The 18,207-nt window shown below is 54.3% G+C and overlaps 2 protein-coding genes across 2 annotated transcripts in view; one reads left to right on the top strand and one right to left on the bottom strand.

The window, feature by feature from the left end:
• The window catches only part of ANPEP (alanyl aminopeptidase, membrane), a 36,115-nt gene extending 26,383 nt beyond the window's left edge, over positions 1-9,732 (top strand). The window contains exons 14-21 of the mRNA XM_075557447.1: positions 652-707; positions 1,929-2,076; positions 4,688-4,779; positions 5,161-5,271; positions 5,370-5,537; positions 6,048-6,188; positions 6,417-6,498; positions 9,328-9,732. Coding sequence (XP_075413562.1) covers positions 652-707; positions 1,929-2,076; positions 4,688-4,779; positions 5,161-5,271; positions 5,370-5,537; positions 6,048-6,188; positions 6,417-6,498; positions 9,328-9,492 — 963 coding nt within the window. The 3' untranslated portion in view covers positions 9,493-9,732. The remainder of the gene's footprint in view (positions 1-651; positions 708-1,928; positions 2,077-4,687; positions 4,780-5,160; positions 5,272-5,369; positions 5,538-6,047; positions 6,189-6,416; positions 6,499-9,327) is intronic.
• A 4,750-nt stretch (positions 9,733-14,482) lies between these two features.
• On the bottom strand, positions 14,483-17,678 carry MESP2 (mesoderm posterior bHLH transcription factor 2). The gene is made up of 2 exons (XM_075557831.1): positions 16,836-17,678; positions 14,483-15,145 (listed from the first exon to the last, which is right to left on the bottom strand). The coding sequence occupies exons 1-2, from the start codon at positions 17,676-17,678 to the stop codon at positions 14,876-14,878; spliced, it is 1,113 nt and encodes a 370-aa protein (XP_075413946.1). The 3' UTR covers positions 14,483-14,875.
• Between the last annotated feature and the right edge of the window lie 529 nt (positions 17,679-18,207).

Raw genomic sequence — 18,207 nt, forward strand, 5'->3', positions numbered from 1 at the left:
GCCGTGCCCCACCCCCACCCCCAGCCCAGCCCCAGCCCCTGGTCAGCTCCAGGCCCAGCCTCAACCCCAGACAGTCCTGGCCTCAGCCTCAGCCCCAACCCCAGCCCCAGCCCCAGCCCCAGCCCCAGCCCCAGCCCCAGCCCCAGCCCAGCCCAGCCCCAGCCCCTGCCCAGCTGCTCCAGGCCCAGCCTAGCCCCAGCCCCTGCCCAGCTCCAGGCCCAGCCCAGCCCAGCCGCATCCTCAGCCCCAACCCCAGTCCCAGCCCCAGCCCCAGCCCCAGCCCCAGCCTCAGCTCCAGCTCCAGCCCCAGCCCCAGCCCCAGCCCCAGCCCCAGCCCCAGCCCCAGCCCCTGCCCAGCTGCTCCAGGCCCAGCCCAGCCCAGCCCAGTCCCAGCCTCAGCCCAGCCCCAGCCTCAGCCCAGTCCCAGGCCCAGCCCACCTGCTCCAGGCCCAGCCCAGCCCAGTCCCAGCCTCAGCCCAGTCCCAGACCAGCCCCTGCCCACCTGCTCCAGGCCCAGCCCAGCCCAGTCCCAGCCTCAGCCTAGTCCCAGCCTCAGCCCAGTCCCAGGCCCAGCCCAGCCCCAGCCCAGCTCCAGGCAGTAGCTTGCAGGACCTGTCCCTACCACAAGGTCTCCACTGCTTCCCCTTCTAGGTCATCCCCGTCATCAATCGGGCCCAAGTCATCAATGACGCCTTCAACCTGGCCAGGTGAGTTCTCACCTCCCTCCCCTATTGCTATGTTGACTGGGTGTGGGCAGTGCGGCTGGCCTTACTTCATCCCCCACCCTCCCACACAGCACGCCTGTAGTCTTCATTGGCCCTGAGACCAAAAGTAAGATCATCCCCAGTTAACAGAAGAGAAGTCTGAGATTCGGAGTACCTTGTCTGAGCTCACACAGTAGCGCATGACCCCCAACCAGGCACAAGACTGTCCAACTCCCAGGCCTCACTGGGCCCCACTGCACCAAGATTTGGGCCTGAAGGCGGTCCCGTCCAGTGCTGGGAGGATCTGGAATGGTGGGTTAGGGGGAGCTGCAGCATGGATGAACACGTTTGTATTAAGCATCTGCTTTGCTCCCAGCAAAGTGTTCGGTGCTGGCATGACCGCTGTCCCCCATAGACCTGAACAATGGTCACAGGCAGGCGAGGAGGAAGAGAGCAGGAAGGCCCAGAGGGCAGAGCAAGCCTGGGAAAGGGAGGGCGGAGCGGAGCACACAGGCCTTTCCCTTGGTAAAGCTCAGCTCTCTTATGGGCTGTGTGCCCTTAGACCAGCGGTGCTCCACCTGCCTCACGCCGTGACCCTGTCATGCAGTTCCTCGTTGCTCCTTCATCACTGTTTTACATTTTACTGCTGTGATGAATCATCGTATAAACATCTGATAGGCAGGATGTATTTTCATGGTTACAAATTGAACATAATTAGAGCATAGTGATCAATCACAAAACAATATGGAATTCTACATTGCGAACGATTTATTTCTAATTACACGTAAATGAACTTTTGTCTTGAAGCATGGTGTAGCATGGGTAAGAGTCTTCACACCGGGTACTCGTATGAGGGCAGACCCACCTGGAGACGTTTAGAGGTGCGGTGTCTCGGTTCCTAAGACCATCGGAATTATGTGTTTTCCGAAGTCCTTAGGCAACCCCTGTGAAAGGGTCTTTTGACACCCCCCCCAAAAAAAGGGGGGTTGCGACCCACAGGTTGAAAACCACTGCCTTAGGCAATTCACCAGACCTCTCAGCACCTCAGGTTCCTCACCTGTAAAATGGGACACCATCCAGCCTCCATGTCCTTTATTCCATCCTGGTGGGTGTTGGAGCTAGGTCACGACCTGGGGCTCTGGGACCCCTGGAGGCTCCAGGGTGGACCTGGCAGAGTGTGAGTGGGCAGCTGGATGTGCTAACTTGGGCCTTCTCTGTTCCCAGTGCCCAAATAGTGTCGGTCACCCTGGCTCTGGACAACACCCTCTTCTTGGACCGGGAAAGAGAGTACATGCCCTGGCAGGCCGCCCTGAGCAGCCTGAGCTACTTTAAGCTCATGTTTGACCGCTCCGAAGTCTACGGCCCCATGAAGGTAGGAGGAAGGGGCTTGGCTGGAAGGGCTCACAGACCAGTTTACCCGAGAGTCTGAAAGTGCTCACTTGGGAAGGGAATGCAAATTCAAGTCCTCCATGAGGACAGGCCTGGGAACTTGGTGAGAGGACAAGACTGGTTCAGGGTGAAGGGAGCAGGTACTATGGTAAGGAGGTTGGATGAGGCCCTGAGACTGCTAGCAAAGTTAGCAGATTGGCTATATGGGAAATGAGCACCTTCAGAAGGCATAGAAAAGGCCCCTGCGCTGAAAGATTTGGCCTCACGGGCTTCTAGAGTGAGTGTTCTTTAATGTCTGTGACCCGAGCGGACCCAATGACCAATGTTGTAGCGTGTCTCACGGTCATGATCACGTTGTATCATTGTCCGTTCTGCTTTCTGGGAGATTCCCTCGACTCACACTTCATTTCCTTCTTCCCTAAGATTTTGTTTCCCGGAACATTCTTCAGTTTCCAAGTGTTCTTTTGGGTTTCAGCATCCCATGCAACTTTTTTTTTTTTGGCTCTTGGCTTTTACCAAGTTTTCTTTTTTCTCCCATTGACTTCTTTCCTCTGTGCTTGCTGTTTGTTCCATTCTCCTTTTTCACGTTTGAGTTTGAATTTGAGGGTGAGTGGTAAAAAGTGATTGAAAAACCCATGGAGGAGTATCAGGCGTCAAAGAACAAAAAATTCTATCATTGTGAATGAGGGGGAGTGAGGAGTGGGGACCTAAAGCCCATCTGTAGGCAACTGGACATCCCCTTACGGAAGGGTTTCAAGAGGAGATGAGCCAGTCAGGGTTCAGTGTAGCAACAAAGAAACATACAACCTTCCTCTAGTTCTTAAATGCTTCCTCCCCCCCCCCCCCGTCCCCCACTATCATGATCCCAATTCTACCTTACAAATGTGGCTAGACCAGAGGATGTACACTGGTACATATAGGAAATGGAAACACAGGGAACCAGGACGGATGATCCCTTCAGAACCAGCGGTGACACTGGGAAGGTGGAGGGAGGGTGGGGTAGAAAGGCGGAGCCAATTACAAGGATCCACAGATAACCTCCTTCCTGAAGGACGGACAACAGAAAAGGGGGGCGGCCGACAGTGTAAGATATGACAAAATAATAATAATTTATAAATTATCAAGGGTTCATGAGGGAAGGCAAGTGAGGAGGAAGGAAAAAAATGAGCTGATACCAAGGGCTCAAGTAGAAAGCAAATGTTTTGAGAAGGATGTGGGCAACAAATGTACAAATGTGCTTGACACAATAGATGGATGTATAGATTGTGGTAAGAGTTGTACGAGCTCCCCAATAAAATATATATACATATATATATGAAAAAAAAGAAAGAAAATCCCATGGAGGGTACATTTGGTCAGCTGGTGATCTCACTGTGGAGTGACTAAGTGGCCAAGGAGCTGTTCATTGAGAGACCCCCCAAATTAGTCTTCAGGGTGTTTTTAGTAGAGACTTTTTCTAAAGCATGAGCTGAAACTGGTGGGGCTCAGTGTGGGATTCCATCCTTCAGCACACCAACTTTCATCTCTGACCCTCTTTGCAGTCTCACTGCCATCAAATCAGTGCTGACTCAGCAACCCACTGTGGGTTTCCAAGACTGTTTACAGGAGTAGAAAGTCCAATCTTTCTCCCACAGAACTGCTGGTGGTTTCAAACTGCTGACTATGAGGATCACAGCCCAACTCATAACCACGACACCCCCAGGGCTCCTACTTTTTGCAGACTAGTCCCAACTATGTCTGCTGACCTTAGGACCTGGGCCTTTCTGATTTGCTTTCTCTCTTGGAAGGACAGAGGGGGGTGCAGGAGGTGGAGTGGGGACTTGGGGATCAATTATTCCTTCTACAGGCTTCAGGTCCACTCTGCTGTTTGTAACCCCTGCCCACCTTGGATGGCTCCTCGAAATCCTGCCCAGGGCTCTTCATGGCATGTTCTGTTGGCATTTACCCTCTGCAGGGCGCTGCTGCATCACCCACCCACCATCTAGTGGGCCCCTTCTACCTTCTCTCTGTGTTCCACATGTCTAACAGGGCTGCCATCTCGTCCCCAGTTGCCTTCTTGTTTAGTCTCTGTTCTCAGGGCTGTACTTGTGCATTTGGATGTGGCCCCAGGCGGGCACAGATGTCCACCTGCCATGAGGAATCAGGGTTAGCCAAGGGACTTGACAAGACCAGGCAGGACTTGGCATTTTCAGGGAGCAGGGGCAGTATGCACACCTGGAGCTGTTCCAAGTAAATCCGCTAGCAGCGCACAGACGGGCGCCGGGGCCTGAGTGAGCCACTCGGCAGCTTTTCTGTCTCTTCTCTGTGTGCTCGTCGGTGGCGCAATAAGCAGGGGATACTGGCGATGGGGGTGGTGGGGACGCGACACATTCTTTTAAGAAATGGCGGTGCATAGACTTAGAATGTTAGGACAACTGAGGTTGCTGGGGGGGAGAAAACTCCATTTGCCTACAATCTAGCACACGTGGCTGTGGGCAAGCCCTCCGTGCCCCGGCTTTGTTGCCTCTTGCTGGCACCTGCCCCTCTCCAGGGGGCATTCCTCACGTCCAGCATGAGTCCTCGCTTTGAAGTTATTCGTGTGTTCTTTCTCACAGAAATACCTGAGAAAACAGGTCAAACCCCTCTTCGAGTACTTCAAAATTCTCACCAGTAACTGGACTCAGCGCCCCGATAGCCTGATGGAACAGTGAGTGTGACTTTGCCTGGGTCTGGAGGCCTGGAGGGACCCAGCCGCCCAAGTCGGGGCAGTTCCCACCCTGGCCAGGGTGGGCGTGATGGGCGGGAAGGAAGGGGCCCTCTGTGAGGTTCTGTGCAGTCTGTGGGTCCCCCGACACCTTCATACAAGCACCAAAGCCGCCTCACTGGTTTGAAGTCAACAGCAACAGGGGTTGGCACCGGGGCTGGTTCGGGCCCCAGGCACAAAGGAAGTGGGGTGGGGGGGCACGAGGAGGATGGGTTGAGGCTGTGGCCTAGCCCAGGCCCTCCTCTTGCCTGCAGTTGTGGAAGGAGGGGAATCTTTACTGGGCTTGGAGCTCAGGGTGCTGACCACACCCCCTCCCTGGGGTAGGTACAACGAGATCAATGCCGTCAGCACGGCCTGCTCCAATGGGCTTGAAGAGTGTCAGACCCTGGTCTCAGGCCTTTTTGCCGATTGGATGAAAAACCCGGATAATAACACGTGAGTAAGGCCCTGCTCCTCCTCCGGGCCTTGCCTGGCCCTCAGCCTTGCTCTCAGGCTCCTGTCCCTGACCTCCCTGACTCCGCTTCTGCATCTAGGATTGACCCCAACTTGCGGTCCACGGTCTACTGCAATGCCATCGCCCTGGGCGGGGAGGATGAGTGGAACTTTGCCTGGGACCAGTTCCGAAAGGCCACGGTGGTGACTGAGGCCGACAAACTCCGTTCAGCCCTGGCCTGTAGCAACCAGCTGTGGATCCTGAACAGGTGAGGACTGGGCTGCCACGCCCACACTCCTCACACTCAGACCTGAGAGGTGTGGGCGGTGTTGCCCCCATTTTACAGACCACGATTCCGAGGCTCGGAGACACAAACGATTTGCTTAAGATCAGGAACCTTGAATAAACATTGGGTCAGGATTCCAAGTATTTGTGGTTTCTTTACCCTACCTTTGCCTAAAGACGACTTTATTTCCTTCTCAGTCCAGGCTTGGGGGCAGCTGAACTGGAGTCTCCCTGGACTCCAACAAGGCACCTCCCCCTCCCCTGCATGCCCTTGGATAAGGGTGTCCAGCTCCCAGTGCATCCCTCATTTCCCATCACCTGCACTCCAGTAAAGAAGGGCCAAGTGGTGCCCAGGGTCAAGATTTCAGTTCCTTTCTCCCGCCTCCCTCCATTTCCTCCTTCATCTTCAAAGGCCCATTAGTGTAGCCACTCCCTTCTGGGTCCTGACTTCTTTCCTGGACGTGGTTTCTAACCGTGCATCCTGCCCTCACAGGTACCTGAGCTACACCCTAAACCCTGACCTCATCCGGAAGCAAGATGCCACCTCCACCATCAGCAGCATTGCCAGCAATGTCATTGGGCAAGATCTGGTCTGGAACTTTGTCCGAAGCAACTGGAAGAAGCTCTTTGAAGAGTGAGTGTGCAGACAGGATACCTGGAGGCGTCGAGGGCCCAGACTGGAGGGCTCTGAGGGTGGTCAGTGTGCAGGGGGGCAGAGAGTATGGTCCAGGGGAGCATCCTCCAGGAAAGGGTAGGGAGTTCTAGTCTGGTTCCCTCATATTCTGGGGGTCGTATGTGGGGTGTGTCCTTGGACATCAGGCCCCAACCCTGCATACGCACCTCCTCTCCCCTCATCCTGCAGTTACGGCGGTGGTTCCTTCTCCTTCTCCAACCTCATCCAGGCAGTGACTCGACGATTCTCCACTGAGTATGAGCTACAGCAGGTAAGAAGCTGTCCAGCCCTGAGGCCTGGGCCAGGTTCCCAGCCTAACAGGCAGCCTCCACCCAGCACCCAGTAAGTGTGGCTATAACTGTACCACAGGCCAGCATGAGAAACTGGAAACCTACAGACTTTTAAGATGTGGGCAATTCATTTAAAAACAAATCTTAAGATATTTTGTAGAGGCACAAATTCATGAGAAAAATATTACAACATACCTCCAAGTACCCAGATCCAACAACTCTCAACACTTTAATATTTGGCCAATACTTTTGGGGTGTGGAGCATTTAAAAATCAAATCACTGATATTACACAATTTCACTTGTATAGACTTTAGTCATATCTAGAATAAAGGAATTTCTTGAGCATAATTACACTGTCATTAGCAAACCCAAGAAAATACCATCTTTGCTATCTTCTTACACACAATTTTCAATTTTTCGAAGATTTTTTGAAAATTGCTTTTCAATTGATACATTTGAATCAGAAGGCAGGGTCATTTCATTGCATTAAGTTGATTTACCTCTTTTTAAAACTGAGAGGTAGTTAATATATCATAGAATCAGCCATTTGTAAAGTGTACAATTCAGTGATTTGTTGCCCAAAACCAGAACGTTTTTTAAAATCTCAAACACCTCCCCCTAAGAAACTCTGTACCCATTTTCATTCAATCCCCAAGGCCCTTGGCCGCCACTAGTCTACTTTCAGTGTCTATGGATTTGCCTATGCTGGAGATTTCATACAATAGAATCATGCAGTAGGTGGGCTTTTAGGTGAAAACGTGTTCACACAAAAATAGGTACATGGATGTTCCATGAGAGAAAAGACGCGATGATCCGCTTCAGTGAATATTTACATTTTTTCTAAGAATTTTATAGTTTCAGCTCTTCCATGTAAGTCTTTGCTCCATCTTGAGCTATTTTTGTAAATGGTGTGAGGGAGGGGTCTAACTTTTGCATGTGGCTAAACAGCTGTCCTTTGGTTGAAAAGACGATGGACTTGGCCTCCTGGTGAAAACCCATCACCATACACGTAGGGCTTTATTTCTGGCCTCCCCATGCGGTGATCTAGCTCATGCGAGTTCCAGTCTCTAGTACGGTGGCTTCGTAGGCCACTTTAAAATTGGGAAGTAAGTTTGAGTCCTCTGACTTTGTCCTTCTTTTCGACTATTTTAGATCCCCTGCACTTCCATGTGAATTTTAGAATCAGCCCAACAATTTCTAACCCGCCCCCCCCCAAAAAAAAGGCAGTTGGAATATTTAGAACATGCATTTAACTTAGAGATGAATTTGCAGGGGATAACCATCTAACCATATTAAATATTCCAACTCCTGAGCATGATGTTTTTCCATTTATCTAGGTGTGTTAGGGTTCTCTAGAGAGAGAAAACCAGATTGCTGATAATTTTATATATATATTTATAAAGATAGATATATAACAGAAGAAATGAACAGTTAAATTATAAAGAGATAGCTATATAATATAAGAACAGTTAAATTATAAACAGATTAATATATAAGACGAGAAATGAACAGTTAAATTATAAAGGAGTACCAATGGCTCAGTGCGACTCACTCCCATGAGAGAGTCTGAGACACTGGCAGTCCTTCAAGTCTTGAGGACCATAGAGAGAGAGCGAGCTAGGCTATCCCAGCACAGGCAGCAAACAGCAAGGCAGGTTACCAACTGTCAGTCCCCAGTTCAAGAGATGTAAATTTCAATCGAGTGGTCTTAAAGGGATCTCAACTTACAGCGACACAGTCCACAGGCTAGGCGTCCCACAGCTAGTGCGCCCTTTACATTGAGGCACAGGACAAGCAAGGCAGCCACACACTGGTCCGATGATTAAAGAGCTAGAGACAAGAAAGGCGAGGCTCACTGAGCCACTTATCTCTCCGCCCTTCAATTAATCCCGCTTGTGTTTATCTGCCAGGCTGGCACAGTGAACTATCTCACTAGGTATTCAGTTTATTATAATCCTTTATAAATTTCAACATGCCAGTGCTACATTTTTTGGTTAAATTTATTCCAAAGTATTTTATCTCACTTTTTGGTACTACTGTTTGCTTAATTTCATTTTTTTGGCTTTTTCATTGTTTGTCTATAGAATTACAACTGATTTATGTGGCTCTCTTATATCAGGCTTGCTTGCTGAACTTGTGGATAAGCGTTAAGCGTTTACAGTTCTCTTATGGATTCCATAAGATTTCCCATACATGAGATCCTATCGTCTGCAAATAGAGTTTTACTTCAACAAGGCGCCCTCCCCGCCTGCCCTTAAAAATAAAAGCCATTCGCGGATAGGGCAGCAGAGTCATTTGCCATATACACGCCCCCCCACCCCCAATTTGGATTTGACTCATTGCTTCCTTGTGGTGTCTGTTTAAAATGCCCCTCGGTCTTCTGTGGATCAGGCTGAGATTGGAAATCAATGAAAAACTGCAGAGTGACCCAACCAGGAACCACACAACGAAGGCACAATACATCTGTGAGCCACACTGACCCCGAGACAGGCGTCAAAAGCCTGGTTCAAATTCCCCCCTCCCCCGAGGTGTCTCAGATGACAGGCGTGTAGATCTGCGCCCTGCACAGCCCTGTTGAGCTCAGGTCTGCTCTGACACATATGGGTCGCCATGAGTCAGAAGGGTCTCAGTGGTGCCTGCCGGGGCTTCCACACAGGGCGGTCTTGACCGAGAGAAGAAGAAACTGGCTCCTCCTTTCCAGCGGGGCAGTCTGCAGTGTCCATCCTGGGGGCCCCTTGGTGTAGTGGGAAGCCTCTCCACGAGGTTGTGTTAGTCACCACTCGTGACTCAATCTCTGCTTGGCCGGCAGCTGGAGCAGTTCAAGAAGGACAACATGGATACCGGCTTTGGCTCAGGTACTCGGGCCCTGGAGCAAGCCCTGGAGAAGACGCGAGCCAACATCAAATGGGTGAACCAGAACAAGGAAGCGGTGTACAAATGGTTCACAGACAATAGCAAAGACATTGCTCCTTAAAGTCGCCTGCCCTGTGTGTCAGTCCCAGCAGTCCACAGTCTCTTCACTCCATTGGCCAGGCTGTCCAAGCACCTCCTAGCCCCTGCCTCTTGTGCCAACACTGCCCTGGCGCTAGCCTGGTGGCCCCGTGCCCAGAGCCCTGCGGCTGATCTCAGGGAAAACCACCTCCAGGGCCAGATGAGCGGCCTTCTCATAAAGGACCTGAAGAATCAACAGGGCACCAGATCTGTGTATCTTTTTCTAAGAGAAAATGTAAATAAAGAATTTCTAGATGAGCTTCTAGGCTCACAACTAAGCTCAGGAGTGAGTCTGCTGTTCACTGGGTCAGAGGGAATCTGGGTGTGCAAGGAGGTCAGTAGGGGTCCAGGACCCAAGGGCATAGGAGGAGAGAGGTGGGCAATGGTTTCTGCCTGGTGGCACAGGGTGCTGGGGAGCCCTGAAGACCTGACAGGCTGGTGGCACGCTTGACTTGTGAGGTACTGGGTATAAAGCAGGGCCTGCCCTGGCCTGGAGGAGGGAGTACTTTTCCAGAGCTCCGAAGAGAAGCTGGGTTTGCACCAGTTTAGGAGGAGGAGGAGGATGGAGCCCTGGTGGTGTAGTGGTGGTCACACATTGGGCTGCGATCCTCATGGTCGCCAGTTCAAAACCACCAGCAACACAGGAGAAAGACTGGGCTTTCGACTCCCTTCAGCAGTCAGAAACCCACAGGGGGTCACTATGAGTCAACACTGGCAGTGAGCAGGAAGAGCAGCAAGGTGCTGCTGAGCCTTCCCCCCTACACTGCAGTTAGCACCCTGGAAAGGGGGGCGGTGGCCACACAACTGAAAAGGTGATGGTTTGCAAGAGTAGCTGATGGGGAGGGCTGTGCTGAGGCTGGGAGGCAGGTGCGTTAGGCTCCTGAAATGGGGCCGTGGGCATGTCTGAGGAGAATGTCTGAGGAGACATGTCTGAGGAGAACCATGTCTGAGGAGAATGCCAGGGCCCACAGGACTCGAGGGACCAGCCTAGACCTCGTGAGCTTCTCTTGACTGATGGAGTCAGGCTGTAGGAAGCCCACCTTATCCTCAGCCCCACCAGGCCCAGCCGAACCACCAAGGCCAGAGGGCAAGGAAGGAATTAAGAGATACTTGTCACTCTCACCCATTTTCTTGGGCAAGGGACCCCGAGACCCCCAAACCTTGGTTTCCTCATCTGAACCCTAAGGTTGATGTGTGGGTTTAAGGAGGTTCTCATACTCAAGATTTGACTTTTCTGAGTTATCAGCTGCCATCTGCTGCTCAACAACACCCCCTCCCCCATGGTGACTCCTGCATTACTATCATGTTAGCCCTACCTTCTGGCTTCCCTGCCCCGCCTACCCAGCATCTTCCCTGCAAGTCTCTACCCCCCCTGAGAGAAGCCAGCGCCTGGACAGTCCCCACCTCCAGCACCATCCGCACATCAAAGTATCCGGCAGGCCAAGGGGCGGAGGCAACCCCCAGGGTGGTGTCCTGCCACCAGCCCATAGGCCTCCTGGGCTCTCCCCAGATTAAGTGCCCCAGCCCCTCTGAGCCAGTCCTTCCTGTCGCCAGCACCCAGCAGCCCTGGCTGGCACTTGGCCTTCTGGGAGCCTCCAGGCAAGCCCCCTCTGAAGGTGTCTGCTGGGGGAGGTGCCGGCTGCAGAGAGGTGGTGGTGACCTGCCAGGGATAAGGTGACATGGATTGATGTGTCTGTGCCTGGCACTAAACTGAGCGGTTTCTGAATGATCTCATGGGGTCCTCATGGATCAGGACAGTCTTTGTAGTTCAGGGAAAGCCTGGGGGTGTACGGGCGTGGAAGACCGGCCTGTCCTGGAGCAGGATTGCGAGAACCACACACTACCTGTATGTGGCACCTGGCAGCTTACAAAGCCAGTGTTCATGATGTTCCAGGCCGGCCAGAGGCAGTGAGTCCCTCGCCACCCCCACCCCAAACCCCCCTGTGAGCCAGCAAGGGCCAGAGAACTGCCTGTGGAACCTTGCTCAAGGTCAAGGTCACAGAGCAGAAGCCCAGTCCATCTCAAAGAGTAGTTCCCTGTCTGCAAGGTGCTGAATGCCCCAGGGTGTAGTAATCTCTTGTCCCTCCCTCCACCCACCCCCCAGCCACACACACACAGGGTCACCTGTTGAATCCTAGCAGGTGAAGGAGTGAGCTGAGCCCTTGATCTGGGGCAGGGTCCCTTCCACTTCTCCCAGCCTCGGTGTTGGTGTTCAGTATCTGACTGATGCTGACCCAAAAAACTCACACTCACCGCCATCGAGTCAATTCTGACTCGGTGCCCTCACAGGACAAGGTAGAACTGGCCCGTTGAGTGCCCAAGGCTAACGCTACGGAATAGAAAGGCCCATCTTTCCCCAGGTAGGGCCCTCAAATAGGTCGTGGGTGGTGGCACTGGGCACTCTGGGCCAGCCCAGAAGGTGCTGGAGATGAAGCAGTTTTTCAAGAGCTCACCAAGCCTTTCTGCGGAAAAGATTAGAACAGCAAGCCTTGGGGTCAGCAGCTGAGCACATTAACTAATTGTATTGCCCAGGGGCTGCACAGCTAGAAGCAAGGAGGGAGGTGCTGAGGTGAGCGGGAGAACTTGGCCTCCAGACTCCAGAGAATACTCAGCCTGGCTCCTGCTGCGGAGGGTCAGCCCTGTCCTCAGCCTAGACTTGAAGCCGACTAGGAGTGTGGATCCCTACCAGAGCAGGCACCCGAGGAAGGAGCTAGGGCGCTTCCACCACTCCCCTTCAACACAGATGTGCCGGGAGACTGAGGGACCCCTAGTCTGAGGTTGCTCACCTTCCTGGGCCCGTTTTCTCAGCTACAGAATGAGTGGAGACTATGCATTATTCCCAAAACTGGTTGGTCCTCAGAACACCCTGGGGAAGATTCTATTACAGCCATACATTCCCGAGCCAGCTTGGGACACTAATCATGGGGCTCATGAAGCCAGGTGGCTCAGGCCCCCTGCCACGCTTGAGCACCACTGGTCTATCAGTCAGACCTCTCGGGTCGAGACCAGCTCATCGAGCGATCAGTGAGCACCTACTGTGTAGGCCCAGGGTAATAACCCTGAGAGACAAGGCCTACCCTTATGTACCTCACAGTGGAGGAAGCAGAGTTTCTGGAGGTTTTGTAATGCCTGAGGTTACATGACAGGTGGAGCCTCTGGGTGGCTGGCACAGTGAAGCACCTGAGCACTAACAGAGAGGTTGGTGTTTGGACCCACCCCGAGGTGCCTCAGAGGATCAGCTTGCACGAAGCCAGTCTTGACACCCCTGTGGAGCTCAGTGCTGCTGACTGACACCTAGTAGGACGGGTCTCCACGAGTCAGAATCAACCGAACAGAAACCGGCTTGGGTTTGAATCTTTTCACCAAGTAAAAGCCAAGTGGAAAACGCCCCAGGTCCGTAGGGCCTGGGCTCTGGTACCACCTTCTGGCTGTGGCTGTCCACACGTAAGGAAAGACCGTGGGGTGAGAACCAGAACCCACAGTCTAGAAGGTTGGAGGAAACTTGTATCTGCTTTGGGAGATGGAAAACAGGCTCCGAGAGGGCGACCTGGCAGCATGTTAGGTCAGCAGACAATGGGCTGCCAATGAGAGGCCCCATGTATGGCTGATAGCTTCCAGCCGAGGGAGTTGGGAAGTCTGGTCTACCTGCCTCCCCTTTACTCACCTCTGGGTGTTACAACAGCCTCCTGGCTGCCTTCCCTGCCAGGACTCACTTCATATGAAGCAGCTTTGGTCCGCTCACCCCCTACTCCCAATCTCCCAATGCTTCCCCATCCCCCAGGTGAAAAGCCAAATGCCTCTTCTCAGGCCACACAGGGTCTACACAACCTCTGAGCTCCAACTCAATGCCAGCATGGGGCTCTGTGCTGTCTGACACCTGGGGGTCAGGTCACCGAGAGTCGGGATTCCTGGGAGCTCTAGATGTTAGCTCCTCTGCTAGTGTGGCTTTGACGTCTCATGCCGTTTCTTCTGCCTGTCACCGTCCCTCTTCTTGGCAAGCTCCTGAAAAGCCATCAACATCCAGCTCCAGGGTCACTGCTTCTGCATCCTTCTCCCAAGATTCAAGTAGCGCTCTTATTTTAACTCGTTGCATCACAAAGCGGGAGCCCTGCTATGCATTTCATCTATCAACTGTAGTTACCTGTTCAAAACCACCAGCTGCTCCACCGGGGAAAGATGAGGCTTTCCCCTCCCATATTGTCTCAGAAACCACAGGGGCAGTTGTACTGACCTATAGTGTCAACTCTGAGTCAGAATGGACTCCATGGGAGTAAGCTCTGAGTCAGACATCACAAAGCCAGGCAGGCTGCCTAAACAATCAGTCAAGTGACGGTTTCCTTGTTCTGCCTCCCACGGTTCTATGTGGGCCCACAAACGGCCCTGCTTACACTTGGGACAGGAATCTCTAGTTCCCTGTCACTCACCTGCTAGCTAGGAATATTTTCTCCTTGGCATTGAAGACAAGGCCTGAGGCACAGAACGACACAACTAGCGTCTCTTTTTTTGGGGGGATGGGAGGTAGTAGTGTCGTTATAAGCACGCTAAATTATATATATATGGGCAGAGTAGAACTGTTCCTTGGGGCTTCTGATCCTGTAAGTCTTTATGGCGGCAGACAGACTCATCTTTCTAGAGTGTTTGGTGGATTTGAACCGTTGACCTTGTGGTTGGCTGACCCTATCCCACTATTTTACCAGGGCTTCTTCCTAGGCCTCTGGTCTGCCCGTATCGGGTATCTGTCTGTCTGTCTGCGTGGCTAAAACAGGAGGCAGATAGGCCTCAACCAGCCCTCCTGTGCCAGCCTGTACTAAGGGTCAGGTGGAGGCCCAGCCCCAAACCCAGGGCCAATGGGCACGTGAGGATGCCACCTGCATCGGCAGGCCTGGGTTCTAGGTGGGAAGAGCCGTGCACCATGTTACCCACAGGATGGGGTGACTTTACCTTTTCCAGAAGCAATACAACCCAGGTTGGAAGAGGGATCAAACCAGATTTTTATTCTTGTGGTTGTTGTGAGGAAGAATAAAAAGCATTTATGTGTACAGACGTAACATCAACATCACCAAGAATCAGCCTGGGGCCTGCCTTCCCCGGCCCCCAGCCCAGCCTCCTTTTTGGTCACGCAGCCTAGAGTCCAGAGCATCCCCAGCTGTGCTCTGTGGAACACCGGCCATGCTGGAGGTGTCCAGGACTGGGGCACACGGCCATAGTCCGCACCTTGGCCTAGGTGTCAAACACTGCTTCCACGTGAGAAGTCACTTGGAAAAAGGGGATCCCTGGCTAAAAGGAAGTTTGAAAATCACCGAAATATCCATTTGAGGCGGTGCCCCACAGTCCATGCTACAGTCCTGCTACAGGGGCAGGTGAGATTAATAGATGCCCATGTGGGCACCCCCCAGATCGTCTGGCCAAAGTTCAAGGCAGTCGCCCAGCTGCAGGTGTGAGCTCTGCAGAGGGCTTGCTTCCTCACTGATTGGGAAGGTGGGGCCGGAAGCCTGGTTCTCGGTGCTAGGGTGTACCTCTACACCATGTCCCCAGCACCCCCACGGGGGCTGAGACTGGTGTCTCCGGCATGGTGGGTGGGGCAGGCAAGGTGGGCTTCCCAGTGGCAGGCAGGACTCAGGAGACGCGGAGACAGCCTGTAAGAAGGACAGGAACAGCTGTTTAGTGGGGTACTGCCCTACACAGGGCGGGAGATCCTGAGTCGGGATGGCTGGCAGTTTATGGTCAGCCCTGGGACCACGGACTCAGGGCAGCACAGTGGCTCAAGACGCTGGCTCTGAGGCTCAAACCCCAACTCTGCCCCTCACTAGCTATGTAACCACCAGGAAGCTGGTCAGTCTCTTGGTCAGCGGACACCTGCACATTGCTGTGATTCAGCACAGACCCAGGCACTTCCAAACTAAGACGGGCTGGGAGGAAAGGACTGGCGATTAACTTCTAAAACGGGGCTGAAGAAAAACCTGCACACAAAGGAAACCCTACAGCATGGGTCCATACAGCCCCCGCCACCAGGGGGCCCACCCGGAACCTGGCAGTGCTGGGTGAGGTTGCCAGGAGACAGCAGCCTGCTCCACAGTAACTGACAGCATCCACGCTTCACCCATACAGTGAGGCATCGTGGGGGCACACTGAGCTGCTAACACCAAGGCCAGCAGCAGTTCAAACACACCAGCTGCTCCATGGAAGACACACGAGGCTCTCGGCGCCTATAAACAGCTACAGCCTCTGAATTCCTCGGGCAGCTCTACTCTCTCCCACAGGGTCACTAGAAGTCGGAATCGGCTCTGCCAGTAAGTTGGGTTGTTGGGACAGCTGTGATGTGCGTACATGGTGTCAGCACACACATTAACTGTTCTACAGCAGTTGGCTATTCACCCAATCCTTATGGCGAGACGGACCTCAGGAATGAATGAAGCTTGGAGGAAACATGAAGGTGGCCAGTTCCAAGTCCAGGAGATACCCAAGAAGTGCTGTCCCCTTATCCCCCAACTCTTTACTAAGAGCACTTCGAGACAACCTCCTGACAGTGCTCCCGCTACTTCTGACGCTGGCTTATACAGCACGTGCAGAGTGCCCTCCTCTTCCAGCCTCGATGACTGCTCATCGGCACGGATGATCGCGATAACTCAACTTTACTCCCCAAAGAGTCTGGGGGCATTCCATAACCCCTGAGCATCCTTCCACCCTTCGCCACGGTTGGATCAGAACACTGGGGGATATTACAAGTAGAGACTATATTAAGACCAGAGACAATGAAACACACAATAGTCCTCTGGTTCTTTGAGGCTTCCTCACCCCCCCCCTCCCCACTACCCTGACCTCAGACTAGACCAGAACATGTGCACAGGTATAGATAGGAGATGGGAGCTCAGGACACACAGAATCCAGGAACAGGAGCGGGAATAGTGATACCAGAAGGGTAAGGGGAAGAGGGGGAGAGGAAAGGAGAAAGGGGAAACCAATTGCAATGATAGACACATAACCATACGCCCCTCTCTTGGGGGAAGAACAGAAAACCTGGGGGAGGGGAGACAGCGATGGGTGTGAGAGATGAAAGTAGTAACAATGTACAACCTATCCTGGGGTTATGAGTGGGGGAGGCGGGGGGTAGGGTGGGATGGGGGGGGGGGGGAGCTGATACCAAGGGCTCAATAGAAAGTAAATGTCTAGAAGAGAACGAAGTCAACATGTACAAACATGCCTGATTCAAACGATGTATGGATTGTGAAGAATTGTACAGCGCCCCAATATAATGATTCAAGAAAACAAGCCAGAGACCACTCCATTTCCAATCGAAGCCTGGGGACGACACACACACACCCACACCTGGTACACAGCAGGCAACTCTGCAGGTGCAGTGGGCAGCGTCCAGGGAATGACGGGGTTCCCAGGCGGCGAGGATGTCTGTGTCCCGGCACAGGCTTGCAACGACATCCACAGAGCTGCTTCAGGGTCTCTCCCTCGGGACAGATGTGGGGATGACTGCATCTCAGGGCAGTAAGGGGGTGTCACCCAGGGATTCGTGTCAGGGACCCGGCTCTCGAGGCGCTCGGCCGCGGCCAAGGCTCCGAGGCAGGCGGGCGCGGAGCCCCAGGGGCCCGCGGCGCCCACGGACGCGCCCCGAGGCGGCGGGGACGGCGGCGGCTGCGCGGGGCCGCCGTCGGGGCAGAGCGGGCAGCCCCGAGGGGCCGCCGCGTCGCTGAGCCGCCGCCGCCCCCGCCGCCGCCGCAGGCTCTCCTCGCTGAGGCCCAGCACGGCCGACAAGTGGCCGATGTAGCGGATGGCCAGGCGCAGCGTCTCGATCTTGGTCAGGCTCTGGCCGGCGGGCGCCAGGGACGGCGGCAGGAAGCGGCGCAGCTCGTGCAGGGCGCGCGCCAGCGTGCGCATGCGCAGCTTCTCGCGCTCGCTGGCGCTCTGCCGCGGACCGCCCGCCGGCCCGGGGCGCGCGGGCCTGGGTGCCGTCGGGGCGGCGCCTTCCGCCGCGCGTGCGCCGTGGCGCGGCGGCGCGGGCTGCGAGCGGCGGCGGGAGCTGTCGCCGGGGCACGCACCCGACGAGTCGGAGGATGAGGCCGGCGACGTGGAGTCCGAGTGGCCGGCCCAGCCCCAGCCCTGGGGGCAGATCCAGGGGTCGTGGCTGAGGAAGATGGGCGGAGGAGAGGACTGGGCCATGGCCAGGTTGTGGGCTCCGGGAGGCTGGCTGGACACCTCGAAGCCTGAGCTTTTATCCGCGGCCGAGATGCGAGGTGGCCCCCCACCAGCTGACAGAGAGGTGTCAAAACCCACAGAGGCCAGGGAAGATCTGAGCAGGGGGCCCTGGGAAAGCGGGCCCATTTGCGGAGGTGTGGATCCTGACTCCTCCGGGGCTCTAATGGGGGCCCCTGCAGCCACTTCGCATCTGGATGGAGCTGCTAAGCGGCTCACATGCTCACACCCACACCCCCGCCCAGGCCACTAGGCCAGCGAGTGCCCAGGAGCCTGACCATGAGCAAGTGTGGCAGTGTCCCCCTGGGGAACGAACCCCGAAGTGGCTCCCCGCAGCCTTCTCGTCCCCAAGGGACTGCTCTCAGTAGCTCCCATCGAGTGCAGAGAAGTGTGCTGGCCGGGGGCCCTGCCACGGTGACCTTAGAGCAGCGGTTCTCAACCTGGGGGTCGCCTAAGACCATCGGAAAACCTATTTCCAATGGTCTTAGGAACCGAG

Source organism: Tenrec ecaudatus, chromosome 9 (assembly GCF_050624435.1).
Source record: "Tenrec ecaudatus isolate mTenEca1 chromosome 9, mTenEca1.hap1, whole genome shotgun sequence".
NCBI lineage: Eukaryota > Metazoa > Chordata > Mammalia > Afrosoricida > Tenrecidae > Tenrec > Tenrec ecaudatus.